At 44.6% G+C, this 25198-nt stretch overlaps 1 protein-coding gene and 1 non-coding gene across 2 annotated transcripts; one reads left to right on the top strand and one right to left on the bottom strand.

Annotated features, from left to right (window-relative positions):
- Nucleotides 1–5167: 5167 nt before the first annotated feature.
- LOC137350518 (histone H2B 1/2-like) lies at nucleotides 5168–5581 on the top strand. Its single transcript, XM_068015180.1, has one exon. The coding sequence runs from the start codon at nucleotides 5173–5175 to the stop codon at nucleotides 5548–5550; it is 378 nt and encodes a 125-aa protein (XP_067871281.1). The 5' UTR covers nucleotides 5168–5172; the 3' UTR covers nucleotides 5551–5581.
- A 19331-nt stretch (nucleotides 5582–24912) lies between these two features.
- trnal-uaa (transfer RNA leucine (anticodon UAA)) lies at nucleotides 24913–24995 on the bottom strand. Its single transcript has one exon. It is a non-coding gene; the product is annotated as a tRNA-Leu (tRNA).
- Nucleotides 24996–25198: the final 203 nt, after the last annotated feature.

Here is a 25198-nt window from a genome sequence, read left to right as displayed (position 1 = left end):
TTTGATCTACAAGGGAGTCAATGGTCATGGGCGCAGGCAGGAAAGTGGAGTTAAGGCCACAATCAGAACAACCCCGATCTTATTGAATGGCAGAGCAGGCTCGATGGGCCAAATGGCCATCTCCTGCTCCTATTTTGTATCTTTTTATCTTCTTACACACACACACTCAACCAGTGTGTGGCAGTGGATCTAGAATTAATCCCACTTTCGTACAAAATACCAGAGACTGAAAGGTACAGAATAAATCCCACAGATACGTACAGTATGACTGACAGATACAGAATGAATCCCATGCTCACACACAGCACCAGGGATTGAAAGATACATGTGATTCCCACCCTCACAGAACAATATCAGACTGAGTTACAGAATGATTTCCACATTCACATCGAGCACCACTGACTGCTAATTAATTCATCCCACAATCACACACACTACCAGAGGCCGACAGATACAGAATGTATTGCACACTTTCACAAAGTACCAGTGAGTGACAGGTACAGAATGAATCCCACATTCACAAACTGTACTAGAGAATGGCAGATCCAGTACCAATGACCAATTCAGAATGAACTCCAAATTTACACATGACACTAGAGATGGAGAGATACAAAATTAATTCCACATTCACACTGCGCGAGAGACTGATAGTTACAAAATGGATCCAGAGCATGCAGACAGTGCCAGAGACTGACAGTTACAGAATGAAGTAAACACTCACATACAGTACCAGAAATGACAGAAATGGAATTGATACCACACATATATGTGATACCAGAGATGGAGCATATAGAATGAATCAAACACACACAACAAGAACAGAGATAGAGTTATACAGAATGAATCACACACACACACACAACAAGAACAGAGATAGAGTTATACAGAATGAATCTCACACACACACAACAAGAACAGAGATAGAGTTATACAGAATGAATCACACACACACACACAACAAGAACAGAGATAGAGTTATACAGAATGAATCTCACGCTCATGTACAGGACAACAGATTAACAGGTAAACAATTACCCTCAAACACACATACATTACCAAGGGTCAGTTCAGAATGACTACAAAACTCAAATAATGTGTTCGAGGTTGAAAGATGCAGATGAATACAAAACTCACACACAAGATACTAATAGATACAGCCTGAAAACTGCACTCAAACACAGTACAAGGGACCGACAGATACTGAATGAATCCCACACTCATATTCAATACCAGAGACTGACAGATGCAGAATGGATGTCACACTAAACTTCTTCTTCGGAACTCCCTCAGGAATGAGGATGACTTTCTTCCACTCCAGGGTTGTGGGTCCTTAGGTAACTGAATAGTCCAATTCTTGATCCACACACTCGGCCACAGGTGGGGCAGATGGTGCTTGGTGAAGTGGGTGAATGGGATTCTCCAATTTCCAAATACTCCTTCCACTGTTTGCATTTCATTGCTTCCTGGGCATGTCGACGAATTTCAAACTGGCTGGCACCTTCGCGGATGCTTCTTCTCCATTTTGGGTGGTCTCAGGCAAGAGATGCCCATGAATCAGTGCAGATGTCACGTTTTTTCAGGATGTCTTGAAGGAAATTCTTGTAATGTTTCCTCTGCCCTCCTGGTAGCTTCTTGCCCTGATGGAGTTCAAAGTAGAAAGCTTGTTTTGGGACTCTGGCGTCAGGCATGGGGATGATGTGGCCCATCCAACATAACTGACTAGCCATGACCAGTGTCTGGATACTGGGGATGTTGGCCTGAGAGAGGACACTGATATTGCAGCGCCTGTCCTGCAACTGAATTTGCAGGATCTTGCGGAATCACCACCGGTGATATCTCTCCAGGGCTTTGAGATGTCTGCTGTACAATATCCATGTTTCTGACACATACAGGAGGGCAGGTAACACTGCAGCCATGTCAACCATGAGCTTGGTGTCTGATTTGAGTTCTTTGTCATCAAACATTCTTTTCCTCAGAGGACTGAAGGCTACGCTGACACACTAGACGTGATGCTGAGTGTCATTGTCGATATCTGCCCTTGGTGACAGGAGGTTCCCAAGGTATGAGCAGTGATCCACATTGCCCACTGGTTCACCGTGGATCTTGATAGTCGAGGGGCAGTGTCGGGGAGCAGGCTGGTAGAGGACCTTTGTCTTCTGGATGTTTTGCTTAAGGCCAATTATTTCATACACCTCCGTGAATGCATTGATCAGGGTTTGACGCTTGGCCTCTGAGTGTGCGCATACGCAGGCGTCGTCAGCATACTGCAGCTTGATGACAGAGGTTGGAATGGCCTTACATCTGGACTGGAGGCAACATAGGTTAAATAGTTTCCCTCTCGTCCTGTAGAGTAGATCTACACATGCAACCTAAAGAACAGCTGATGGGCTGAAAGAACACTGGAACAACAAAAACTTGCTGACAGCCACGACATGTGTGGATTCTTCAGCACAGTCAAGACCATTCACGGCCCACGTACCCAAGGACCTACCCTACTGAGAGCAAAAGAATGGAGTGACACTGATCAAGGACAGATAGGCAATCTGCACTCGTTGCAAGGAGCACTTTGAAGATCTCCTCAATCGTGACTCAGTCCTTGATGCGAGTGCCCTTGACCGCATTCCACAGCATGCTACCCACCGTGCTGTCAGCACAATTCCAGGCTGACAGAGATTGAAAAGGCCATCTGACAGCTAAAAAACAATAAGGCCGCTGGCATAGATGGAATTCCCATCAAAATTCTAAAATCTGGCAGAGAAGCACTCTTGACACAAATACATGGTCTCATTTCCCTCATTTGGAAGGAGGAGAGCATGACAGGGGATCTCCGAGACACTGTAATAGTGATCATCTTTAAAGAAGGTGACAAGACTGACTGTGGTAACTACAGAGGGGTATCCCTGCTGTCCGCCACAGGGAAGGCCATCACAAGAGTCCTTCTCAACTGCCTCCTCCCCGTGGCTGAAGAGCTCCTCCTGGAATCACAATGTGGATTCTGTCCATCAAGAAGCACAATGGACATGATCTTCACAGCAAGACAACTCCAAGAAAATGTAGGGAGCAGCAACAACCTTTCTACCTGGTCTTCTCTGACCTGACAAAGGCCTTCGACTCTCCCAACCAGGAGGGATTATGGAACGTCCTCAAATTTGGCTGCCCAGAGAAATTCATCATCATCCTCTGACGACTGCATGATGACATGCAAGCTGTAATCCTTCCCAACGGACCTACCATTGACCCAATCCCAATGCAAACTGGGGTCGAGCAAAGCTGTGTCATCGCACCAATGCTCTTTCCCATCATCCTTGCCGCAACACTCCACCTCATCTCCTCACACTCACAGTCCTAGAGTCTGATAGATACAGAATGGATGTCACACTCACAGTACCAGAGACTGACAGATACAGAATGGATATCACACTCACAGTCCTAGAGTCTGATAGATACAGAAAGAATCCACACAGCACCGGAGACTTCTTTTCTTCTTCTTCTTCTTTGGCCTCCTTGTCTCGAGAGACAATGGGTAAGCGCCTGGAGCTTGTCAGTGGTTTGTGAAGCAGTGTCTGGAATGGCTATAAAGGCAAATTCTAGAGTGACAGACTCTTCCACAGGTGCTGCAGATAAAATTGGTTGTCGGGGCTGTTACACAGTTGTCTCTCCCCTTGAGCTTCTGTCTTTTTTCCTGCCAACTGCTATGTTTCTTCGACTCACCGTACTTTAGCTCCGCATTTATGGCTGTCCGCCGTCTCTGGCGATCACTGGCAACTGACTCCCACGACCTGTGATCAATCTCACAGGACTTCATGTCGTGTTTGCAAACGACTTTAAAGCAGAGACATGGATGGTCGGTGGTTCTGATACCAGTGACAAGGTTGCTGTACAATGTGTCCTTGGGGATCCTGCCATCTTCCATGCGGCTCACATGGCCAATCCATCTCAAGCGCCGCTGGCTCCGTAGGGTGTATGTGCTGGGGATGTTGACTGCCTCAAGGACTTCTGTGTTGGAGATACGGTCCTGCCACCTGATGCCAAGGATTCTCCAGAGGCAGCAAAGATGGAATGTATTGAGACGTCACTCTTGGCTGACATACGTTGTCCATGCCTCGCTGCCGTAGAGCAAAGTACTGAGGACACAGGCTTGATATACTTGGACTTTTGTGTTCCGTGTCAGTGTGCCATTTCCCCACACTCACTTGGCCAGTCTGGACATAGCAGTGTTCTCGCACCTACACTGTTTGGGATCTTCTTCTCCCTGCTGCTCTCACATGCGTTCAAGTCTTCAGAAGAAGGAATTTTCCTCCACACAAGATCAGATGGCAGTTTGTTCAACCTTGCCCGTCTAAGAGCGAAGAGCAAAGTACAGAAAGTCTGCATCAGGGAACTCCTCTTTGCTGACGATGCTGCATTAACATCCCACACTGAAGAGTGTCTGCAGAGACTCATTGACAGCATTGCGGCTGCCTGCAACGAATTTGGCCTAACCATCAGCCTCATGAAAACGAACATCATGGGACAGGTCATTATAAATACTCCATCCATCAATATGGGCGAACACGCTCTGGAAGTGGTTCAAGAGTTTACCTATCCAGGCTCAACTATCACCAGTAACCTGTCTCTCGATGCAGAAGTCAACAAGTGCATGGGAAAGGCTTCCACTGCTATGTCCAGACTGGCCAAGAGAGTGTGGGAAAATGGCGCACTGACACGGAACCAGAGACTGAGAGCGACCAAATTACATAAAACACTCAAACACAGTAGCAGAGAGTAAAATAAACGGAATTAATTGCACACTCACATGCAATAGCAGAGACACAACGACACAGAATCAGTCAAAAAGTGTCCTCCCAACAACAGCCAGGACATTTCCAGGGAGCTTTACACAGGGAGCGACTGTTTTACTATAAACTGGGACTGGAGAGAGTCTTTGTGAAATATACTTACAGATTGCAGTAAGGGTGTTTGTGATTGGTTGCAAATATTTATTCTGATTGGATGGCGAAAGAGACCAATTGTAGAATTACAATATAAAATCGTTTTGACATCACTCCCAATCACCCAATCACAATCTTAACTTTCCCCCATCCCTCATTAGCATAGAGCTGTGGGATTGTCTATTTAATCCGCACTCGGAAGGGGTTTGGTTTATTTCTGTGTTTGAATTTGAAACTGAAGATGGTTGAGGAGAAGAAGAAAGCAGCTGCTAAGAAGGGCGCCAAGAAAACTGTGAGTAAACCATCAGCAAAGGGAGGCAAAAGGCGGAGAAAGTCGAGGAAGGAGAGTTACTCCATCTACATCTACAAAGTGATGAAGCAGGTTCACCCCGACACCGGCATCTCCTCCAAGGCCATGAGCATCATGAACTCGTTTGTGAACGATATTTTCGAGCGCATCGCGGGTGAGGCTTCCCGCCTGGCCCATTACAACAAGCGCAGCACCATCAGCTCCCGGGAGATCCAGACCGCCGTGCGCCTGCTGCTGCCCGGGGAGCTGGCCAAGCACGCCGTGTCGGAAGGGACAAAGGCGGTGACCAAGTACACCAGCTCCAAGTAAAACTGCACAATGGACTGAAAAACAGATCAAACACAACGGCTCTTTTAAGAGCCACCCACAATCTCTGAAAAAGCTACACCATCATCCCGATAGTATCAATTTGTTTTTTTTTAGACAAAGGGTCTGGAACTTTCTAATTGCCTTTGTGATATCTGTTTTAACCCCATGGATTCTGGGTGATTCACCTTCACTGTTGAGATCTTTGTGTCTCTACTTAATAATGCCGTGTAAATTAATTACTGATCACTGACCCCATGTGCGCGTTCATTTTCGCTATTGTACTATTTCGTCAATAAGCTGACAGATCAGTTCTCAGTCACTTGTTTCCCTTGTTCAAGCTCGGCCTCAATAATAAGTACATTTACCAGAAACCCCGCTGTTGTAGGAAACCTCAGTCTCTCATTTCAACTCGACAGTAAAAATCTTCTCTCCGCTTTTGTCTCCCACAAATAGGTTCAATCTAGAATCAGTGATGCGGTATCTTGACAAAGATTGACCTGAAATGTGTCCGCTTCCAGAATGCTGTGAGAGACTTTCTGCCGCCGCTTACAGACTGTTTCAAAAAGGACGGAGAATAGTCCGAGATCAAAGCGCACATGGGCTCAGTGATCAGTAATTAATTTACGCCGCATTATTAAGTAGAGAAACAAAGATCTCAGACAGTGAAACTGAATCACCCAGAATCCATGGGGTTAAAAGAGATCAGAAAGGCAATTAGAAAGTTCCAGACTCTTCGTATAAAAAAACAAAACAAATTAAAACCAGAGAGATGATGTAGCTTTTTCAGAGAGATTGTGGGTGGCTCTTAAAAGAGCCGTTGTGTTTGGGATGTTTTTCAGTCCATTGTGCAGTTTTACTTGGAGCTGGTGTACTTGGTCACCGCCTTTGTCCCTTCCGACACGGCGTGCTTGGCCAGCTCCCCGGGCAGCAGCAGGCGCACGGCGGTCTGGATCTCCCGGGAGCTGATGGTTCTGCGCTTGTTGTAATGGGCCAGGCGGGAAGCCTCACCCGCGATGCGCCCGAAAATATCGTTCACAAACGAGTTCATGATGCTCATGGCCTTGGAGGAGATGCCGGTGTCGGGGTGAACCTGCTTCATCACTTTGTAGATGTAGATGGAGTAACTCTCCTTCCTCGACTTTCTCCGCCTCTTACCGCCCTTTGCTGATATTTTACTCACAGTTTTCTTGGCGCCCTTCTTAGCAGCTGCTTTCTTCTTCTCAACCATCTTCAGTTTCAATTTCAGACACAGAAATAAACCAAACCCCCTCCGAGTGCGGATTAAATAGACAATCCCACAGCTCTATGCTAATGAGGGATGGGGGAAAGTAAAGATTGTGATTGGGTGATTGGGAGTGATGTCACAATGATTTTATATTGTAATAATATAATTGGTGTCCTTCACCATCCAATCACATTCAAACTTTGCAGCCAATCACAAACATTCGGACTGCAACCAGGAAGTCTGTTTCACAAAGACTCTCTCCAGCTGCAGTTTACATTGAAAGAGCCGCTCCCTGTGTCAAGCTCTCTGGAAATGTTCTGCATGTTGTTGAGAGGACGCTTATTGATGATTCTGTGTCGTTGCTATTGCATGTGAGTGTGCAATTAATTCCATTTCTTTTATTCTCTGCTCCTGTGTTTGAATGTGTTCTGTCATTCAGCAGTTCTCAGTCTCTGGTGCTGTATGGATTTATTCCGTATTTATTTATTTCGAGAATATAGCACTGAAACAGGCCCTTCGGGCCACCGAGTCTGTGCCGACCAACAATCACCCATTTATACTAGCCCTGCAGTAATCCCAATCTACACTAGGAGCAATTTACAATGACCAATTTACTTATCAACCTGCAAGTCTTTGGCGGTGGGAGGAAACCGGAGCACCCGGCGAAAACCCACGCGGTCACAGGGAGAACTTGCAAACTCCGCACAGGCAGTACCCAGAATCGAACCCGGGTCCCTGGAGCTGTGAGGCTGCAGTGCTAACCACTGCACCACTGTATCTGTCAGACTCTGGTACTGGGTTTGAGTATGACATCCATTCTGTATCTGTCAGTCTCTGTTGCTGTGTTTGAGTGTGAGGAGTTGAGGTGGAGTGTTGCGGCGAGGAAGATGGAAAAGAGCATTGGTGCGATGACACAGACTTAGTTGACCCCAGTTTGCATTGGGATTGGGTCAGTGGTAGGTCCGTTGGGAAGGATTTCAGCTTGCATGTCATCATGCAGTCGTTGGAGGTTGGTGACGAATTTTTCCGGCAGCCAAATTTGAGGAAGACGTTCCATAATCCCTCCTGGTTGGTAGAGTCGAAGGCCTTTGTCAGGTCAGAGAAGACCAGGTAGAAAGGTTGCTGCTGCTCCCTACATTTTCTTGGAGTTGTCTTGCTGTGAAGATCATGTCCACTGTGTCTCTTGATGGACAGAATCCACATTGTGATTCCAGTAGGAGATCTTCAGCCACGGGGAAGAGACAGTTGAGAACGACTCTTGTGATGACCTTCTCTGTAGTGAACAGCTGGGATACCCCTCTGTCATTACCACAGTCGGTCTTGTCACCATTTTTGGTGATGATCACAATGACAGCATCTCAGAGATCCCTGGCGTGCTCTCGTCCTTCCAGCTGAAGGAAATGAGACCATGTATTTGTGTTAAGTGTTCTTCTCTGTCGTATTTTAGATTTTCAGAGGGAATTCCATCGATGCCGGTGGCCTTCATTTTTTTTTACCTGTTAGATTGCCTTTTCAATTTCTGTTGGGCTGGGATTGTGCTGACGTCATGGTGGGTAACAAGCTGTGGAATGTGGTACTTGCATCAAGGACTGAGTTGCGATTGAGGAGATCTTCAAAGTGCTACTTCCAACGAGTGCTGACTGCCTCTCTGACCTTGATCAGTGTCACTCCATTCTTTACTCTCAGTAGGGTAGGTCCTTGGTAATTTGGGCCATAAATGGTCTTGATGGTGCTGAAGAATCCACACATGTCGTGGCTGTCAGCAAGTTGCTGTATTTCCTGCACACTCTCAGCCCATCAGCTGTTCTTTAGTTCGTGTAAGCAGATCTACTCTACAGGACGAGTGGGAAACTATTGAAACTACATTGCCTGCAGTCCTGAAGCAAGGCCACTCCAACATCTGTCATCGGGCTGCAGTGTGCTGACAATGCTTGCATATGCGCACACTCAGAGGCCAAGCTTCAAACCCTCATCGATGCATTCATGGAGGCGTATGAAAGAATTGGCTTGAAGCAAAACATCCGGAAAGCTAAGGTCCTCTGCCAGCCTGCTCCCCGACACTGCCCCCAACTATTAAGATCCACGGCGAATCACTGGACAATGTGGATCACTGCTCATACCTTGGGAACCTCCTGTCACCAAGGGCAGATATCGACAATGACACTCAGGATCGCTTCCAGAAGGCCATGTGGCCCATTAATCCTGCTCTGCCATTCAATAAGATCATGCCTGTTCTGATTGAGGCCTTAATTCCACTTTCCTGCCTGTGCCCATTGACCAATGACTCCCTTGTACATCAAAAAATCTGTCTGTCACAGCCTTGAATATATTCAATGACCCAGCCTCCACAGTCCTCTGGAGAACAGAATTCCAAAGATGAGCAACCCTCTGACAGAAGAAATTCCTCCTCATCTCTTTCTTGAATGGGAGACCACTTATCTTGAAACTGTGGCCCATAATTCTACATTCCCCCACAAGGAGAAACATCTTCCCAGCATCTACCTGTCCAGCCCACTGAGAATCTTATAGGTTTCAATAAGATCACCTCTCAATCTTCTAAACTCCAGTGAGTAGAGGCCCAATCTGCTCAACTTTTTCTCACAAGTCAACCCTTCATCCCAGGAATCAGCCTAGTGAACATTCTTTGAACTGATTCCAATACAAGTATATCCCTCCTTAAGTAAGGAGACCAAAACTGTATGGAGTACTTTAGTTGGGATGCCACTAATGCCCTGTACAGTTACAGCAAAACTTCCCTACTTTTATACCCCATTCCCCTTGCTAGAAATTCCAACATTCCATTTGCATTCCTAATTACTTGCTGTACCTTCATGCTAACTTTTCTGTAATTCATGTACCTGGCACCCAGATCCCTCAGTACAGCAGCATTCTGCAGTCTGTCTCTATGTAAGTAATATTCTGTTTTTCTATTCTTCCTGCCAAAGTAGACAATCTCACATTTTCCTATATTATACTCCATCTGCCAAACTTTTGCCCACTGACTTATCCTATCTATATCTCTTTGCAGACACTTTATGTCCTCCTCACAGCTTTCTTTCCTACCTATCTTTGTACCATCCATAAATTTGGCAACAGTACACTCGGTCCCTTCATGCAATTATTAATATAGATCATAAATAGTTGAGGCACCAGCACCGGTCCCTGTGGCATACCATTAGTTACAGTTTGTCAATCTGAATATGCCCCATTTGTCCCCACTCTCTGTTTCCTGTGAGTTCGCCAATCCGGTATCCATGTGTGTGTCGTATTCAGTTTGTATCTATCAGTGTCTGGTACTCTATGTGAGTTTTGAACTCTTTCTTACTCTCTCACTGCTATTTTTTGTGTGTTAGGTTGCTTTAGATGACTCAGGCTGAAGTACTGTGAGTGAGTGCAGTAATCGACCTATATCTTTCAGCATCTGGCACTGAGCATGTGTTTCAGCATCACTCTCTATCTATCAGTATCTGGTACTCTGTGTGAGTGTGGGATTCATTATATAATCTTCCGTCCCTGGGACTGATGGCAAGTCTGGATTTATTCTCCATAAAATGTCAGCACAGCAACAGGCCACTGATGTGGTAGGTTTTAAGCAGACAATATATTTGAGGTTTTGCTTAGTATTAAATATCTGTCACTGTGAACACAATAGTGAAAGATAATGTATCCTACAATCTGATACAGGATTGGTGTGCAAGTGTAACTCAGGCTGTACTCATCAATTTGATCAGTGCCATTCAGTCTGAGTGAGTATCTTGGACTTGCATGTAAAATGAGCTCAGTCTGGAATTGTACAGTATCTTCCATCTGACACTATGAGGTTTCAGGACTGCTATGTAATTTAGAGCTCAGACTATATTGATCAAATTTATAATGTATCTTTTAGTTTCACAATCCGGATGAGTTTTAAACTGGCATCTGAGTTTGGATCTCAGGTTATACGATATTTCAGAATCTCTCAATCTGATTATGGACTTGAGTCTAATGTTTATGTCTGGAAACATGATGGGAATTAATACTGATAATAAACTCATAACCTGTGTAAATATTGGGCTGGTATTTAACTTGAATCTCAGAGTACATTATTGAGGTTAATTCTGTAACTTTGAAACAGGAACAACGTGTCAGTTCTCTGTGTGTTTAATTTGTAGCTGAGGTTGCACTATTGTGGGATTGACACACTGATAATTTGATTGTGGGTGAGATGTTGGACTGGGATTTATGTATCTACCTGTCAGTGGTAATGAGTTGGGATGACATGGAAACAACGTCTGTCTTTCCTGCTCTATTTGATTGATGGATTGAAAATGTGTCTCTGGAACTATTTCTGCTGTCTGAGACTGTGGAACTGATGACCTGTCTGTGTCTCTGCGCTTTGTGAGTTATAATGTACGTATTGTGTGTGAGAAGGAGCTGATGACACTCTTCCTTGTAACTTGGGTGGAGGAAATAGCCCATTTATTCTGGTTCATTCAATCATTTGCCTGTTTGAACAAAAGTATGTTTGTAACTAAAATACAGGTGAGATCAAAGATATTGAGTTTTAATGAATTTAATCTCTCAAATAATAATCATTATGGATACCCGCAAAAGAACCACCGCAACACAAATATTGTCACTGTTTCACTCCACTACAATAAGTTTCTTCCCATTCTGTCTCCATCCCCTTGTCCACACACAACCGGAGAATGGCCTCTCCACTCACTCCATGTTCCGAGACCAGTTCCAGATCCACTCCGCCTGCCCCTGAACTTGCCCCGGACTCGATGCTGATATCTGAGTCTTTCTGCGGACATGCTCCCAAAGCGATGTGCTGCTGGAAGGAGGCTGCTGTTTTCTCTCTTCCCCCAGGACCGGGATCTCTCCATTCGCGGCTGTTTTAAACCATTTTCTTCCGCTCACAGGCAGTGCTGGGGGAGGGGAGCGCAGGCCCAGATTTCTGCAGCTCTTCAGCCAGAAACGTGGAAAACTTCCGGCACAGAATGAGTCCATTCGGCCCATCATGTCCGCGCCAGCGGAATGAGAGGGATATAGCCTGTTCCCACAGTTTATTGTTATTGGACAGTGAAGTGTGGAAACAGAAGCGGACAGTCAGGATGTGGGGAGTTACACAAAGAGGATCTATTATTGGCACCAGGTGAGAAGTGTGAAGGACACATTTTAAACAGCGGCTGTTTGGTTTCATTTGAACGGTTCGACCATGGGAGCGGGAACAGGAAATCTGACCTGTGTAAAAGTCCCTGCTCCGTCGGTCAGTCCCATTCATGGCCCAGTGGATTGTTTCTGGATGTTATTAAATTGTTGTAAAATGGCCAAAGCCCCTGGTATGCAGTAGCTGGGGGCTGCAGGACTGCAGTGGAATCAGACACTCTGTTTGTATTGCTGGGTTTCCTTTGTGATTGTTCACAATGATTATTCATTGAAAAATTGTTTTGGTCTCTCTTGTAACTTCCACCACATCTCTTCCTGAATTATAATTAATACTTTTTCTTTCCACAGGCAATACTTGAGGAAGCTGAATAAATGTCGTGATTCCTCGACACAAGGGGAAGTGCAGCCAGCTCCTCACACACAGTAAGTGCAGTATCACTCACAGAGAGCAGAGACATCAATTCCACAATCACCAACAGCAGAAGTAGTCAGAACATAAAAACACACACAATAGGAGCAGGAGTAGATCATGTGGCCCGTGGAGCCTGCTCCGCCATTCAGTACCATCATGGATGATCTTAGGCTTCAATTCCACTTTCCCGCCTGCTCGCCTTATCCCCTGATTCTCTGAGAGATCAAAAATCTGTCTATCGCAGCTTTACATGTATTCAATGATGGAGCATCCACAATCCTCTGGAGTAGAAAATTCCAAAGTTTCACAACCCTTTGAGTGAAGTAATTTCTCCTCATCTCAGTCCTAAATGATCATCCCCTTTTCGTGGGACTGTGTCCCCATGTTTTAGATTCTCTGACCAGCAGAAACAATCTCTCAGTGTCTCCCCTATCCAGCCCCTTTGGAATTTTGTATGTTTCAATGAGATCACCTCTCATTCTTCTAAACTCCAGAGTATAGGTCCAATTTACTCAGCCTCTCATCATAGGACAATCCCCTCATCCCAGGGACTAATTTAGTGAACATTTGCTGCACCGCCTCCAATGCACATATATCCTTTCTTAAGTGTGCAGACTCAAACTTCACACTGTATTCCAGATGTGGTCTCACCGAAATCCTGTACAATTGTAACTCACTTCTTTATTGCTGTATTCTAATCCCCTCGCAATAAAGGCCAACACGCCATTTGCCTTCCTAATTGCTTGTTGTACCTGCATGCTAACTTTCTGTATTCCTTGGACAAGTACACTCAAGTCTCTTTGAACACCAACAGTTACAAGTTTCACACCTTTTATCAAATATTCTACTTTTCTATTCTTATGACCAAAGTGAAGAACTTCACACTTCCCTACATTATACTCCATCTACCATCTTCTTGCCCACTCACTGAACTTGTCTATATCTCTTTGCAGCCTCTCTATGTCCTCCCACAGCTTCCCTTTCCACCTACCTTTGTATCATCAGCAAACTTAGATACATTACTCTCTGTCTCTTCATCTAAGTCATTAATTTAGATTGTAAATAGCTGAGACCCCAGCACTTATCCTTGCGACACTCCATTATTCACTGCCTGCCAATCTGTTTATACCCACTCTTTGCTTCCTGTCTATTAACCAATCCTCTATCCATGCTAATATATTACCCACAATTCCATGAGTCCCTTATCTTCTCCATTAACCTTTTATGTAGCACCTTAATGTCCAGGGGCGGCACGGTGGCGCAGTGGTTAGCATCGCAGCCTCACAGCTCCAGCGACCCGGGTTCAATCCTGGGTACTGCCTGTGTGGAGTTTGCAAGTTCTCCCTGTGTCTGCGTGGGTTTCCTCCGGGTGCTCCGGTTTCCTCCCACATGCCAAAAGACTTGCAGGTTGATAGATAAATTGGCCATTATAAATTGCCCCTAGTATAGGTAGGTGGTAGGGAAAATATAGGGACAGGTGGGGATGTGGCAGGGATATGGAATTAGTGTAGGATTAGTATAAATGGGTGGTTGATGGTCGGCACGGACTTGGTGGGCCGAAGGGCCTGTTTCAGTGCTGTATCTCTAAACTAAACTAAACTTATTGAATGCCTTTTGGAAATCCAGGAATACGACTAGTTTCCCTTTACCCTGCTAGTTACATCCTCAAAAAACTCTCATAAATTTGTCAAACAAGATTTCCCTCCAGGAAAATCATGTTGACTTGTTTGAATGCTTTTCTCAGTGCATTGTTCAGACTTCCTGCATTTTCCCAAGGACTGATATTAGGCTAACTGACCTGTAGTTCACAGTTTTCTCGCTCCCTCCTTTCCTGAAAAGCAGTGTAACATTTGCCAACTTCCAATCTGATGGAAATTTTCTGACCCCCTCCCACACCCACTGCAATATTACACGGAACGGCGGTGGGGAGAAACAGCCTGTCTGCCCCAGGCCAATCAAGGCCCTTAATTGGCCAATTAACAGCCACTTATGGGCCTCCTCTCTCTGCTGCAGGTATTTTATCCTCGGTTGGGTTGGGGGCGGGGAGGCAGTGTGGCAAAGGCACCAAGAACCCTGCCTGATAAAACCAGGCGTCTTTCTTGCGGGCTGCGGAGGGGGGGGGTCCTCCTGATTAGGCACCCTGTTCCCCATGGAGAGCCACCCTCAAAGCTCCAACCACCCCGATTGGGCACCTCCGGACCCTGTACCTGACCCCCCCATTGCCTCAGACTTAAAGGTAACATTATATATTCTATCAGAACAGACTGAATGACAGATAACATAGCACTCCACAAAACTATAGTGTTAGAGTGACAGATATTGTCTCAGTTATTTATTGCAGCCTGAGCTACACATTATATGCCAATCTAAAATCACATACAGTTTCAGACTGAGATACAGTATTTATTCCATAAATGCAAACCGAACTATATGTTCCACAGGAGTTCATACTATTGAACAAGCCTGGGCTCTTTTCTCTGAGTGGTCACCTAATAGAAGCATTGCATAATATGAAGGGTTTTGTTAGGGTAGAGGTAGAGATGTTTCCCACTTGTGGTGGAGTCCAAAGCTGTCGATATGAAATAGTCAGTAATAAATTAAATAAATAACTCAGGGGAAACTTCTTTCCCCTGCTTTGACAGCACTTGAGCTGCTGAACATTGTTACATTTAACATCAAGCTAAATGATTAAATGAGGCAGAAACAATTTGAGAGATTTGCTGATAGGATTAGATGAAGTAGGGTTGGAGTAACCTCATTGGAACTACCAGCACTTGGGCAGAAAAGCCTGTCTCTGTGCTGTAAATACTATGTAATTCTGTGTAGAGTGAATCCAGAATGACAAACTAACCCAGAGATTAATGGCTACTGAATGCATCCCACACACAGGCAGTACCAGAGACTGACAGATACTGAACAAAACCCACACTCACAGGCAGTACCAGAGACTGACAGATACTGAACAAAACCCACACTCACAGGAAGTACCAGAGACTGACAGATACTGAACAAAACCCACACTCACAGGCAGTACCAGAGACTGACAGATACTGAACATAACCTACACTCACAGGCAGTACCAGAGACTGACAGATACTGAACAAAACCCACACTCACAGGAAGTACCAGAGACTGACAGATACTGAACTTAACCTACACTCGCAGGCAGTGCCAGAGACTGACAGACATTGAACATAACCTACACTCACAGGCAGTACCAGAAACTGAAAATATTGAACAAAAAGTACACACGCGGACAGTACCTGAGACTGACAGATACTGAACAAAACACACACTCACAGGCAGTACCAGAGACTGACAGATGTTATGTCCATCCCAAATTCACAACAGAAAAAATAACTGAGAGATCCAACAGAAATCCAACACTTACATATAATACCAGTGACTTAAAGGTACAGAATTAATCGCACTCTCAAATATAGTGCATGTGACTGGGATACAGAATGAGTCTATACTGACACATAATACCAGGGAATGACAGATACAGAATGAATCACACAGTCACATACAGCAACAGGGACATTTTGGCACAGTATGAATCTGACAGTCGTGTACAGAAACAGAGGCTGACAGATATCAAATGAAACCCACACACACATACAGTGACACTGAGAGCTATAACATATATGCCACATTCATATATAGTACCAGAGATTGACAGATACAGAATGAATTCCACACACACAAACAGTTCCAGAGCCTTATACATTCAGAGTGAATATGACACTTTGTACCAGAGACTGACCAATGCAGCATGAATCCCACACTCCCACTCAGTAATAGAGACTGACAGATAGCCACAAATAAAGAATGATTCTCATTCTCATGTACAGGACAACAGACTGCTTTGCCACAATGGTGTCTCTAATCTTTGGGCAAACTCAGTGTAATAACAACTCATCTCCATTCCCAGTATTTCTAAATCCCACCTGTCCTCCATAATCTGAACAATTATTGCATGTCGTGTTGACTGTCTGATCTGTAAACTGCACTGGATCACAGATTGCTGACATTTGCTAGCTGAAAGTGAGAACTGCAAAATAGAAGCAGAAATTGGCACAGCCTGTCAGGGTTAATAAACAGGTAATGTGAGGTAATAAACTTTGTAATAAACTCATATTGCTTCACATTTTTATACTGAAAATAAAAGTAATCAATTCTTAATAAAAATGTTTACTATATTGATCTGATATTTGTAAATGTGCCCTGTTATATATTACACTACATTGAGCTGTATTTCTGTCTGATTTTTCAGGATACTATTTGCATTACTTCAAATAAAGAAAACATAACTACACAAAGAACTGAGCACAATGCTGAAAGTTTCACAGCAAACAGTCAAAAGGGAAAGAGATAACATATAGAAAGAAAAAAAGCTAAAATACTGAAAACACTCAGCCAGTCCGGAAACAACTGTGGAGAAGAGAAGCTCGGGTTAATGGTCCAGTTCTGTGACCCTTCTATAGACCTGAAACATTGCTCCTCCCTTCCTCTCTCCACAGATACTGCTGGAACTGCTGAGTGTTTCCAGAATCTTCTGTTATTCAGATTTCTAGCGGCTGCAGTATTTCTCTTTTTGAAGAATAAAACAATCCCTGGGAGGGAATGAAAGTTTACATAAGAAATAAGAGCAGGAGTGGCCACTCTGCCCATCGAAATAGTTCCACCATTCAATAATATAACAGCTGTTCTCCTACCTCAACTCCATCTTACCACACTGGCACAGCCCCCTTGATTCCCTTAATATCCAAAAACCTATCGATTTCTCTTGAATATACACAATGATTGAGCATCCAGAGCTCTCTGGGATAGAGAATTCCAAAGATTCATAACCCTTTGACTGAAAAGAAAATCTCCTCTTCTCAGTCAAATATGACCAAGCCCTTTATACTGAGACTGTAACCCTTCATTCTAGATTGCCCAGCTAGAGGAAACATCCTCCCAGCATTTACCATGTCAAGCCACTGAGCATTTTATCTGCCAGTGAGATTACCTCTCACTCTACTGAGTTCTGGGGAATAGAGGCCTAGTCTATTCAATCTCTTCTCATAGGACAATCCCCTCATCCTAGGAAGCAGCCTAGTGGCACGTCTCTGTACTCCCTCTAAGGAAAGTATATCCTTCCTTAGATAAGGGGACCAAAACTGCACAGCACTCCAAGTGTGATCTCACGCTGTATAATTGCAATAAATACTCATACTCTAATCTCTTTGCAATAAAGACAAAAATATCATTTGCTTTCCTAATTGGTTGAGTACCTGCACGTTAACTTTCTGTGATTCCTGGACAAGGACACTCGGGTCCCTCTGAATGTAAACATTTCCCATTCTCTCACTAATTTCAAAAATGTTCTGTATTGCTGTTTTAGATTAGAGATACAGCACTGAAACAGGCCCTTCGGCCCACCGAGTCTGTGCCGAACATCAACCACCCATTTATACTAATCCTACACTAATCCCATATTCCTACCAAACATCCCCACCTGTCCCTATATTTCCCTCCCACCTACCTATACTAGTGACAATTTATAATGGCCAATTTACCAATCAACCTGCAAGTCTTTTGGCTTGTGGGAGGAAACCGGAGCACCCGGAGAAAACCCACGCAGACACAGGGAGAACTTGCAAACTCCACACAGGCAGTACCCGGAATCGAACCCGGGTCCTTGGAGCTGTGAGGCTGCGGTGCTAACCACTGCGCCGCCCTGCCAAAGTGTGTAACTGTACACTTCTCCCCATTATATTCCATCTCTCACATTCTTGCCCACATACTTAGTCTGTCTAAATCCCTTTTTTCCCCCTTTGCATCCTCCTCACAGTTTACTTTGCCACCTCACTTTATATCATCGGCAAACATGGATAACATGACATTCGGTCACCTCATCTAAGTCATTGATACAGAATGTAAATAACTGAGTCCCGAGCACCAATCCTTGCAGTATCCAACTACTTACAGCTTTCCTGCCGAAAATGACTCGGTTATTCCTACTCTCTGTTTTTTGTCTGTTAACTACTACTCAATCTATACTAATATATTATCCCCAAATTGCATGGGACCTACATTGGTGTAATAACCACTTGTTTGATAACTTATTGAATGCTTTTTGAAAATCCAAACAGACTACATCCACTGGTTCCCCTTATCTACCCTGGCAGTTACAACATCAACATATTCTAATAATTTATCATTGACAATTTCCTTTTAATAAATCCATGTTGACTCTGCCCAACCATATTCTGATATTCCACATCACCCTTTACCATGTCTGTAATAATAGATTATAGCATATTCCCCATTGCTGATGTCAGGCAAACTGGCCTCTAGTTCTTTGCTTTCTCTCTCGTTCCTTTCTTGAATAGTGTGGATATGTTTGTTACCCTCCAATTCACAGCTTCCAGAATCCAGGAATTGTTTCTTATAAGGAACGGGAATAGCTGTGGGAAAATGAATCTGAGTAATTCTATTCTGAGTCCACTGTAGGATTCAGGTCAAATAATAATTATCAATAAAAAGGAGTAAAATCAGAGTTCAATTGAACTTTAATTTGAAGGAAATCAGCGTTGGAAATATGTTTATTCAAATTATACACTTCTTGCTTTGGGAAACAAAATTCCTTCGAGACAGCACCCAACTCAGTTCCTATCTTTCAGTTTCTCATCTGAGGAATTTAAGGAATGCCAAACTGTAATGGCTGGGAATCAAACCCGGGCACAGCTGCTTGGAAGGTCATTGACCTGAAACATTAACTCTGTTCTCTCTCCACAGATGCTGCCTGACCTGCTGAGTATTTCCAGCATTTTCTGTTTTTATTCCAGCTGTTTGGAAGGCAGCTATGCTCATTGCTCTAACAGCATCGCTCACATGGAGCAATACATTGAGTCTTTCTGTGGATTTTGGGACTGGGCCGCTGTCTTTTGGTCTCTGATGCTATAATCACAGCCAATAAAATACTCAGCTCAGTTCCAGGTGTTTAAAACTGGTGAACTGAAAGGCGACATGATGTGTCAGGATGTTTCTGAACAGCAATAATCACAATTTTACAACACAGAAAGAGTTCATTTGAACAATTGTGCTGCTCTTTGAACGATCTATCCAATCAGTCCCACCTCCCTGTCATTTTCACATTGCCCTGTAATTTCCCCATCAAATAATGATCCAATTCCCTCAGGAAAGTTATTATTGAATCTGTTTTCACCTCCCTTTTCAAGCAGTACATTTCTGATCATCAGAACGCGTGTTAAAATATCACCTCATCTTCCCCTGATTCTTTTAACAATTCTGTGTCCATTGGTTACAGACCCTTCTGCCAGTGGGAACAGTTCCTCTTCAACCCATTAGAATGTAGAACACAACTATTAAATATTACATTAACATCTCTGCAGCAAGAAGAACGACCCTAGATTTGCTACAAAAACAAGAAAAGCTGGAATCACTCAGCAGGTCTGGCAGCATCTGTGGAAAGAGAAGCAGAGTTAACGTTTCGGGTCAGTGACCCTTCTTCGGAACTGACAAATATTAGAAAAGTCACAGATTATAAGCAAGTGAGGTGGGGGTGGGGTAAGAGATAACAAAGGAGAAGGTGCAGATTGGACCAGGCCACATAGCTGACCAAAAGGTCACGGAGAAAAGGCAAACAATATGTTAATGGTGTGTTGAAAGACAAAGCATTAGTACAGATTAGGTGTGAATACACTGAATATTGAACAGCAGCAAGTGCAAACCTGAAAAAAAACCTGAAAAAAACAGTGGGTAAGCAAACTAAACAAACTAAGATGAAATGAAATAAATGCAAAAAAAGATAGTAAAAAATGTAAAAAAGAATGTATAAAAAAGGAAGAAAAAATAACTAAAAATGAAAGTAAAATGGGGGGCTGTCATGCTCTGAAATTATTGAACTCAATGTTCAGTCCGGCAGGCTGTAGTGTGCCTAATCGGTAGATACGATGCTGTTCCTCGAGCTTGCGTTGATGTTCACTGGAACACTGCAGCAATCCCAGGACAGAGATGTGAGCATGAGGGCAGGGGGGAGTTTTGAAATGGCAAGCAACCGGAAGCTCAGAGTCCTGCTTGCGGACTGAGCGGAGATGTTCCGCAAAGCGGTCACCCAGACTGCGCTTGGTCTCCCCAATGTAGAGGAGACCACACTGTGAGCAGCGAATACAGTATACTACATTGAAAGAAGTACAAGTAAATCGCTGCTTCACCTGAAAGGAGTGTTTGGGGCCTGGGATAGTGAGGAGAGGGGAGGTAAATGGGCAGGTATTACACCTCCTGCGATTGCAGGGGAAGGTGCCCTGGGACGGGGACGAGGTGGTGGGGGTAATGGAGGAGTGGACCAGGGTGTCGCGGAGGGAACGATCCCTTCGGAATGCTGACAGGGGAAGGGAGGGGAAGATGCGACTGGTAGTGGCATCACGCTGGAGGTGGCGAAAATGGCGGAGGGTGATCCTTTGGATATGGAGGCTGGTGGGATGAAAAGTGAGGACAAGGGGAACCCTGTCACGGTTCTGGGAGGGAGGGGAAGGGGTGTGGGTAGAGGTGCGGGGAATGGGTCGGACACGGTTGAGGGCCCTGTCAACCACAGTGGGGGGAAATCCTCGGTTGAGGAAAAAGGAGGTCATATCAGAAGCACCGTCATGGAAGGTAGCATCATCAGAGCAGATGCATCGGAGACGGAGAAACTGGGAGAATGGAATGGAGTCCTTACAGGAGGTAGGGTGTGAAGAAGTGTAGTCGAGGTAGCTTTGCCATCCTTTCACGCATCTCTAGTGCCATTCTAGTCAATCTCCTCTGCACTCTCTCTCAGGCCTTGATATCCCTGCTAAAATGTGGAACCTAGAATTAGACACAATGCTCCAGCTGAGGCCGATAACCAGTGAGATTTATAAAGGTTCAGCATAAACTCCTTGTTTGTGACCCGTATTCCTATTTCTGGTTTCTAACCCAATGTCGGCTCTGAGCTGTTGAAACTGCCTGAATAAATATTTCCGCTCAATTTAGAGGCCGGAATGTGAGAAGCTGCTGAGAATAAGAGACCCTCGCAGTCAGGTGTCATTTCCCGGTGGATTTTTCAATAGAAACTGGGGCTGGAGAGAGTCTTTGGGAAATGTAATTCCTGAATGCAGTGAGAGAGTTTGTGATTGGTTGCAGATATAAAACTATTGTGACATCACTGCCAATCACCCAATCACAATCTTTACTTTCTCCCATCCCTCATTAGCATAGAGCTGTGGGATTGTCTATTTAATCCGCACTTGGAAGGGGTTTGGTTTATTTCTGTATCTGAAACTGAAAATGGTAAGGTCCCCCCACCAAGCTGAACTGAGGGGCTGGACCCCTGGGAAACCCCTCGAACTGTATCGGGAAAATTTTCATTTGCTGTAAATGTAAAAATGTAATTGGCATGACAAATGTGAAATGGAAGGGTTGTGAAGCAACTCATGATTGTATTGAAGGAAACTGATCTCCCTTGCAATGTTTGTATTTTTTGGTGCTGTTTGAAACTGTTTGGCAATGTATTTTTAACAGATTTTTATCAATAAAGTATATTTTGGAAATAAAAAAAAGAGAAGAAAGCAGCTCCTAAGAAAGGCGCCAAGAAAACCTTAAATAAACCGTCAACAAAGGGCGGCGAGAAGCGGAGGAAGGAGAGTTACTCCATCTACATCTACAAAGTGATGAAGCAGGTTCATCCCGACACCGGCATCTCCTCCAAGGCCATGAGCATCATGAACTCGTTTGTGAACGATGTTTTCGAGCGCATCGCGGATGAGGCTTCCCGCCTGGCCCATTACAACAACCATCAGCTCCGGGTGATCCAGACCGCCGTGCGCCTGCTGCTGCCCGGGGAGCTGGCCAAGCACGCCGTGTCGGAAGGGACAAAGGCGGTGACCAAGTACACCAGCTCCAAGTAAAACTGCACAATGGACTGAAAAACATCCCAAACACAACGGCTCTTTTAAGAGCCACCAACAATCTCTGAAAAAGCTGCATCCGACATCTCTATGAAATCACTTTAAGACGATGTATAATATAATAACTATCCCACTGCTGTGTTTGTATCTCCTGTTATTAACCGAACACGAACCCATAATCTGATCACCCGCCTTCATTTTTTTGCTTTAAGATGCTCTTATTCTGGTTTTTCACAGCCCCTGAATGACCGCATTAACAGCTGATTTCAGCGGTAAGGATTAGACCTTAATCCCTTCACTGATTAATCATTTTATTAACAGCAACTCTCCGCAGTGTAACAGCCTGGGATGGGATTATTACAGAGCAAGTTAAGGGCCGTTTGAGGACTTGATCCGGCTTCCTCTTTTCAGAGAAGGACACTGGGCTCTGATTGAAAACTAAACTGTGTATTTCACTTCAGGCCAATGCAGTCCCCACCCGGGACAGTTTGAAAGCGATTGTCGAATGAGTCACAATTTAAATAACATTTTACAAGTTGAATAATACAAAATCAAGAGATGGGACTTTAAATCTTTGACTAAGGATGACATTTATTTTAATCCGCTCCTTTCCGGCAATGAAATTGGCGGGCTTTTTGAAATTGACAAATTCTCTGCTTCTGATGTCGTGGCGGGTAAATCCCGCCCTCTTCTGTTGGTCAGTGACCTGACTGGTGAAGAATATAGGCAAATGGAATTAAGTACCGACCATTGAGGAGAGTTCTCAGTCTTTAAGTAAAGTAAATGCTGCGTAAATTATCCATTTGTGAAAGTATTTGTGAGATTGTGGAAATGTCTGGAGGAAAGACCGGCGGGAAAGCTCGGGCCAAGGCCAAGTCTCGCACCTCCCGGGCTGGGCTGCAGTTCCCGGTGGGCCATAGTGAACTGAGGGGCTGGATCCATGGGGAAACCCCTCGAACTGTAGCCAGAAATTTTTGTTTGCTGTAAAATGTACATGGCATGAGAAATGAAATGGAAGGGTTGTGAGGCAACTCGCTCCTGTATTGAAGGAAACTGATCTCCTTTCTACTCTATGTATTGTTGGACTTGGTGCTTTTTGGAACTGTTTTGTAATGTATTTTTTTTTACAGATTTTAATGAATAAAGTATATTTTGGAAATTAATAAAAGAAAGTCTGGCAGAGGTAAAGGAGGGAAAGGACTGGGCAAAGGCGGAGCAAAGCGGCACTGCAAAGTGCTTCGTGATAATATCCAGGGCATCACCAAACCAGCAATCCGCCGCCTGGCTCGCCGTGGCGGGGTCAAGCGAATCTCGGGTTTGATCTATGAGGAGACTCGCGGGGTGTTGAAGGTTTTCCTGGAGAATATGATCAGGGATGCGGTCACCTACACTGAACACGCCAAGCGCAAGACGGTCACTGCCATGGATGTGGTGTACGCTCTGAAACGGCAGGGCCGCACAACTCGACCCTTTCCAGCAAACACACAACAAAGGCTCTTCGAAGAGCCACCCACCGTCTCACAGAGAGAGCAGTGAGCTGGAAACGGGAGATGGGATAGGCTGTTCAGAACTGTCTGGAATAAATCTGTGCTGTGTTCGGGTAGAAAACTGGAATCCCCAAATTTGACATTTCATTTGTAGCAAGGATATGCAGTGGATTTGATTTTCTGAACGGGCTGTGTAAACAGTGCCCGAGACTCTCCAGTTAGTTATTTCCCCAGTCGACACATGCCCTCAGTGAAAAGCCAGATCACTCCTCCAGAATCACTCATTGTTTTCATAGAATTTCAAAATGATTTCGCTGCAATGAGGGAATCCGGGAGTTTTGCAGCAGCCGTTGAATCGGTCACTGGAACCAGACCCACTTGTGATGTTATTTCCCCCGAGACGGTGTTTCCTGCACTGAAACTGACAGGGTTTGTGAAAATCAGTTTCAGCTCAATCATTCAGGGACCTGGAATTCCCGCAGTTTGAGCCCGCGCTCACTTCTGATTGGTCACCCTCTTCCCAGTCGCATTTCTTAACCAATCGCAGAGCCTCGAATTAGGGAAAATGCAGCAAATCATTGGCTTAAATTGTCAAAATTGGCAGAAGCTGTCGCACTGGTTCAGGGAATTCAGCCCTGTTTCTCTACTCTCAAGGCTCAGCCATGCTTGATCTGCGTGGTATTTTGCTTTTATTGCAATGTGACAAGACCTCCAATCCTCTGGAAAACGATGGTCAGACCTGCCACTATTTCTTCCCTGGCTTCATTCAACAGCCTGGGGTACATTTCATCTGGTCCTGATGATTTATCCACATTCAAGGATGCTCATCCCATTAAAACTTCCTCTCTCCTTAAGTTATCACGTCCAATACTTCACACTCCTCCTCCTTAATAACAATATCTGCATCACCCTCTCATTTGAGAAGACAGTAAAGTATTCATTAAGGATATTGGCAACATCTTCCACCCCGATACAAAGGTTACATTTTTGATCTTTTCTGTGCCCTGCTGTTTGCTTAGTTGCCTCTTACTCTAATGTTTTGATGCAACATCTTTGGGTCCATTGTTATTTTGCTTGTCCATGTTCTTTCCTGCTTTCTCTTTGCTCTTCACCGCTGCTCCCAAACGCCTCCATTGCAGTCAAAACACAAGGTGTCAGAAGTGGGATTTGAACCCACGCCTCCCATGGAGACTGCGACTTAAACGCAACGCCTTAGACCGCTCGGCCATCCTGACCGCCTACTGGCTATTATTAATGCTAAGGAAATTAACCATTCTTTGTGAAAATATTTGTGAGCTTGAGGAAATGTCTGGAAGAGGAAAGACCAGCGGGAAAGCTCGGGCCAAGGCCAAGTCTCGCTCCTCCCGGGCTGGACTGCAGTTCCCGGTGGGCCGTGTTCACAGGCTCCTGAGAAAGGGTAACTATGCTGAGCGTGTGG

Source organism: Heterodontus francisci, chromosome 35 (genome assembly GCF_036365525.1).
Source record: "Heterodontus francisci isolate sHetFra1 chromosome 35, sHetFra1.hap1, whole genome shotgun sequence".
Classification (NCBI taxonomy): Eukaryota; Metazoa; Chordata; class Chondrichthyes; order Heterodontiformes; family Heterodontidae; genus Heterodontus; species Heterodontus francisci.
The sequence above is the reverse complement of the archived record's forward strand: the minus strand, read 5'-3'. Positions and strand labels throughout refer to the sequence as shown.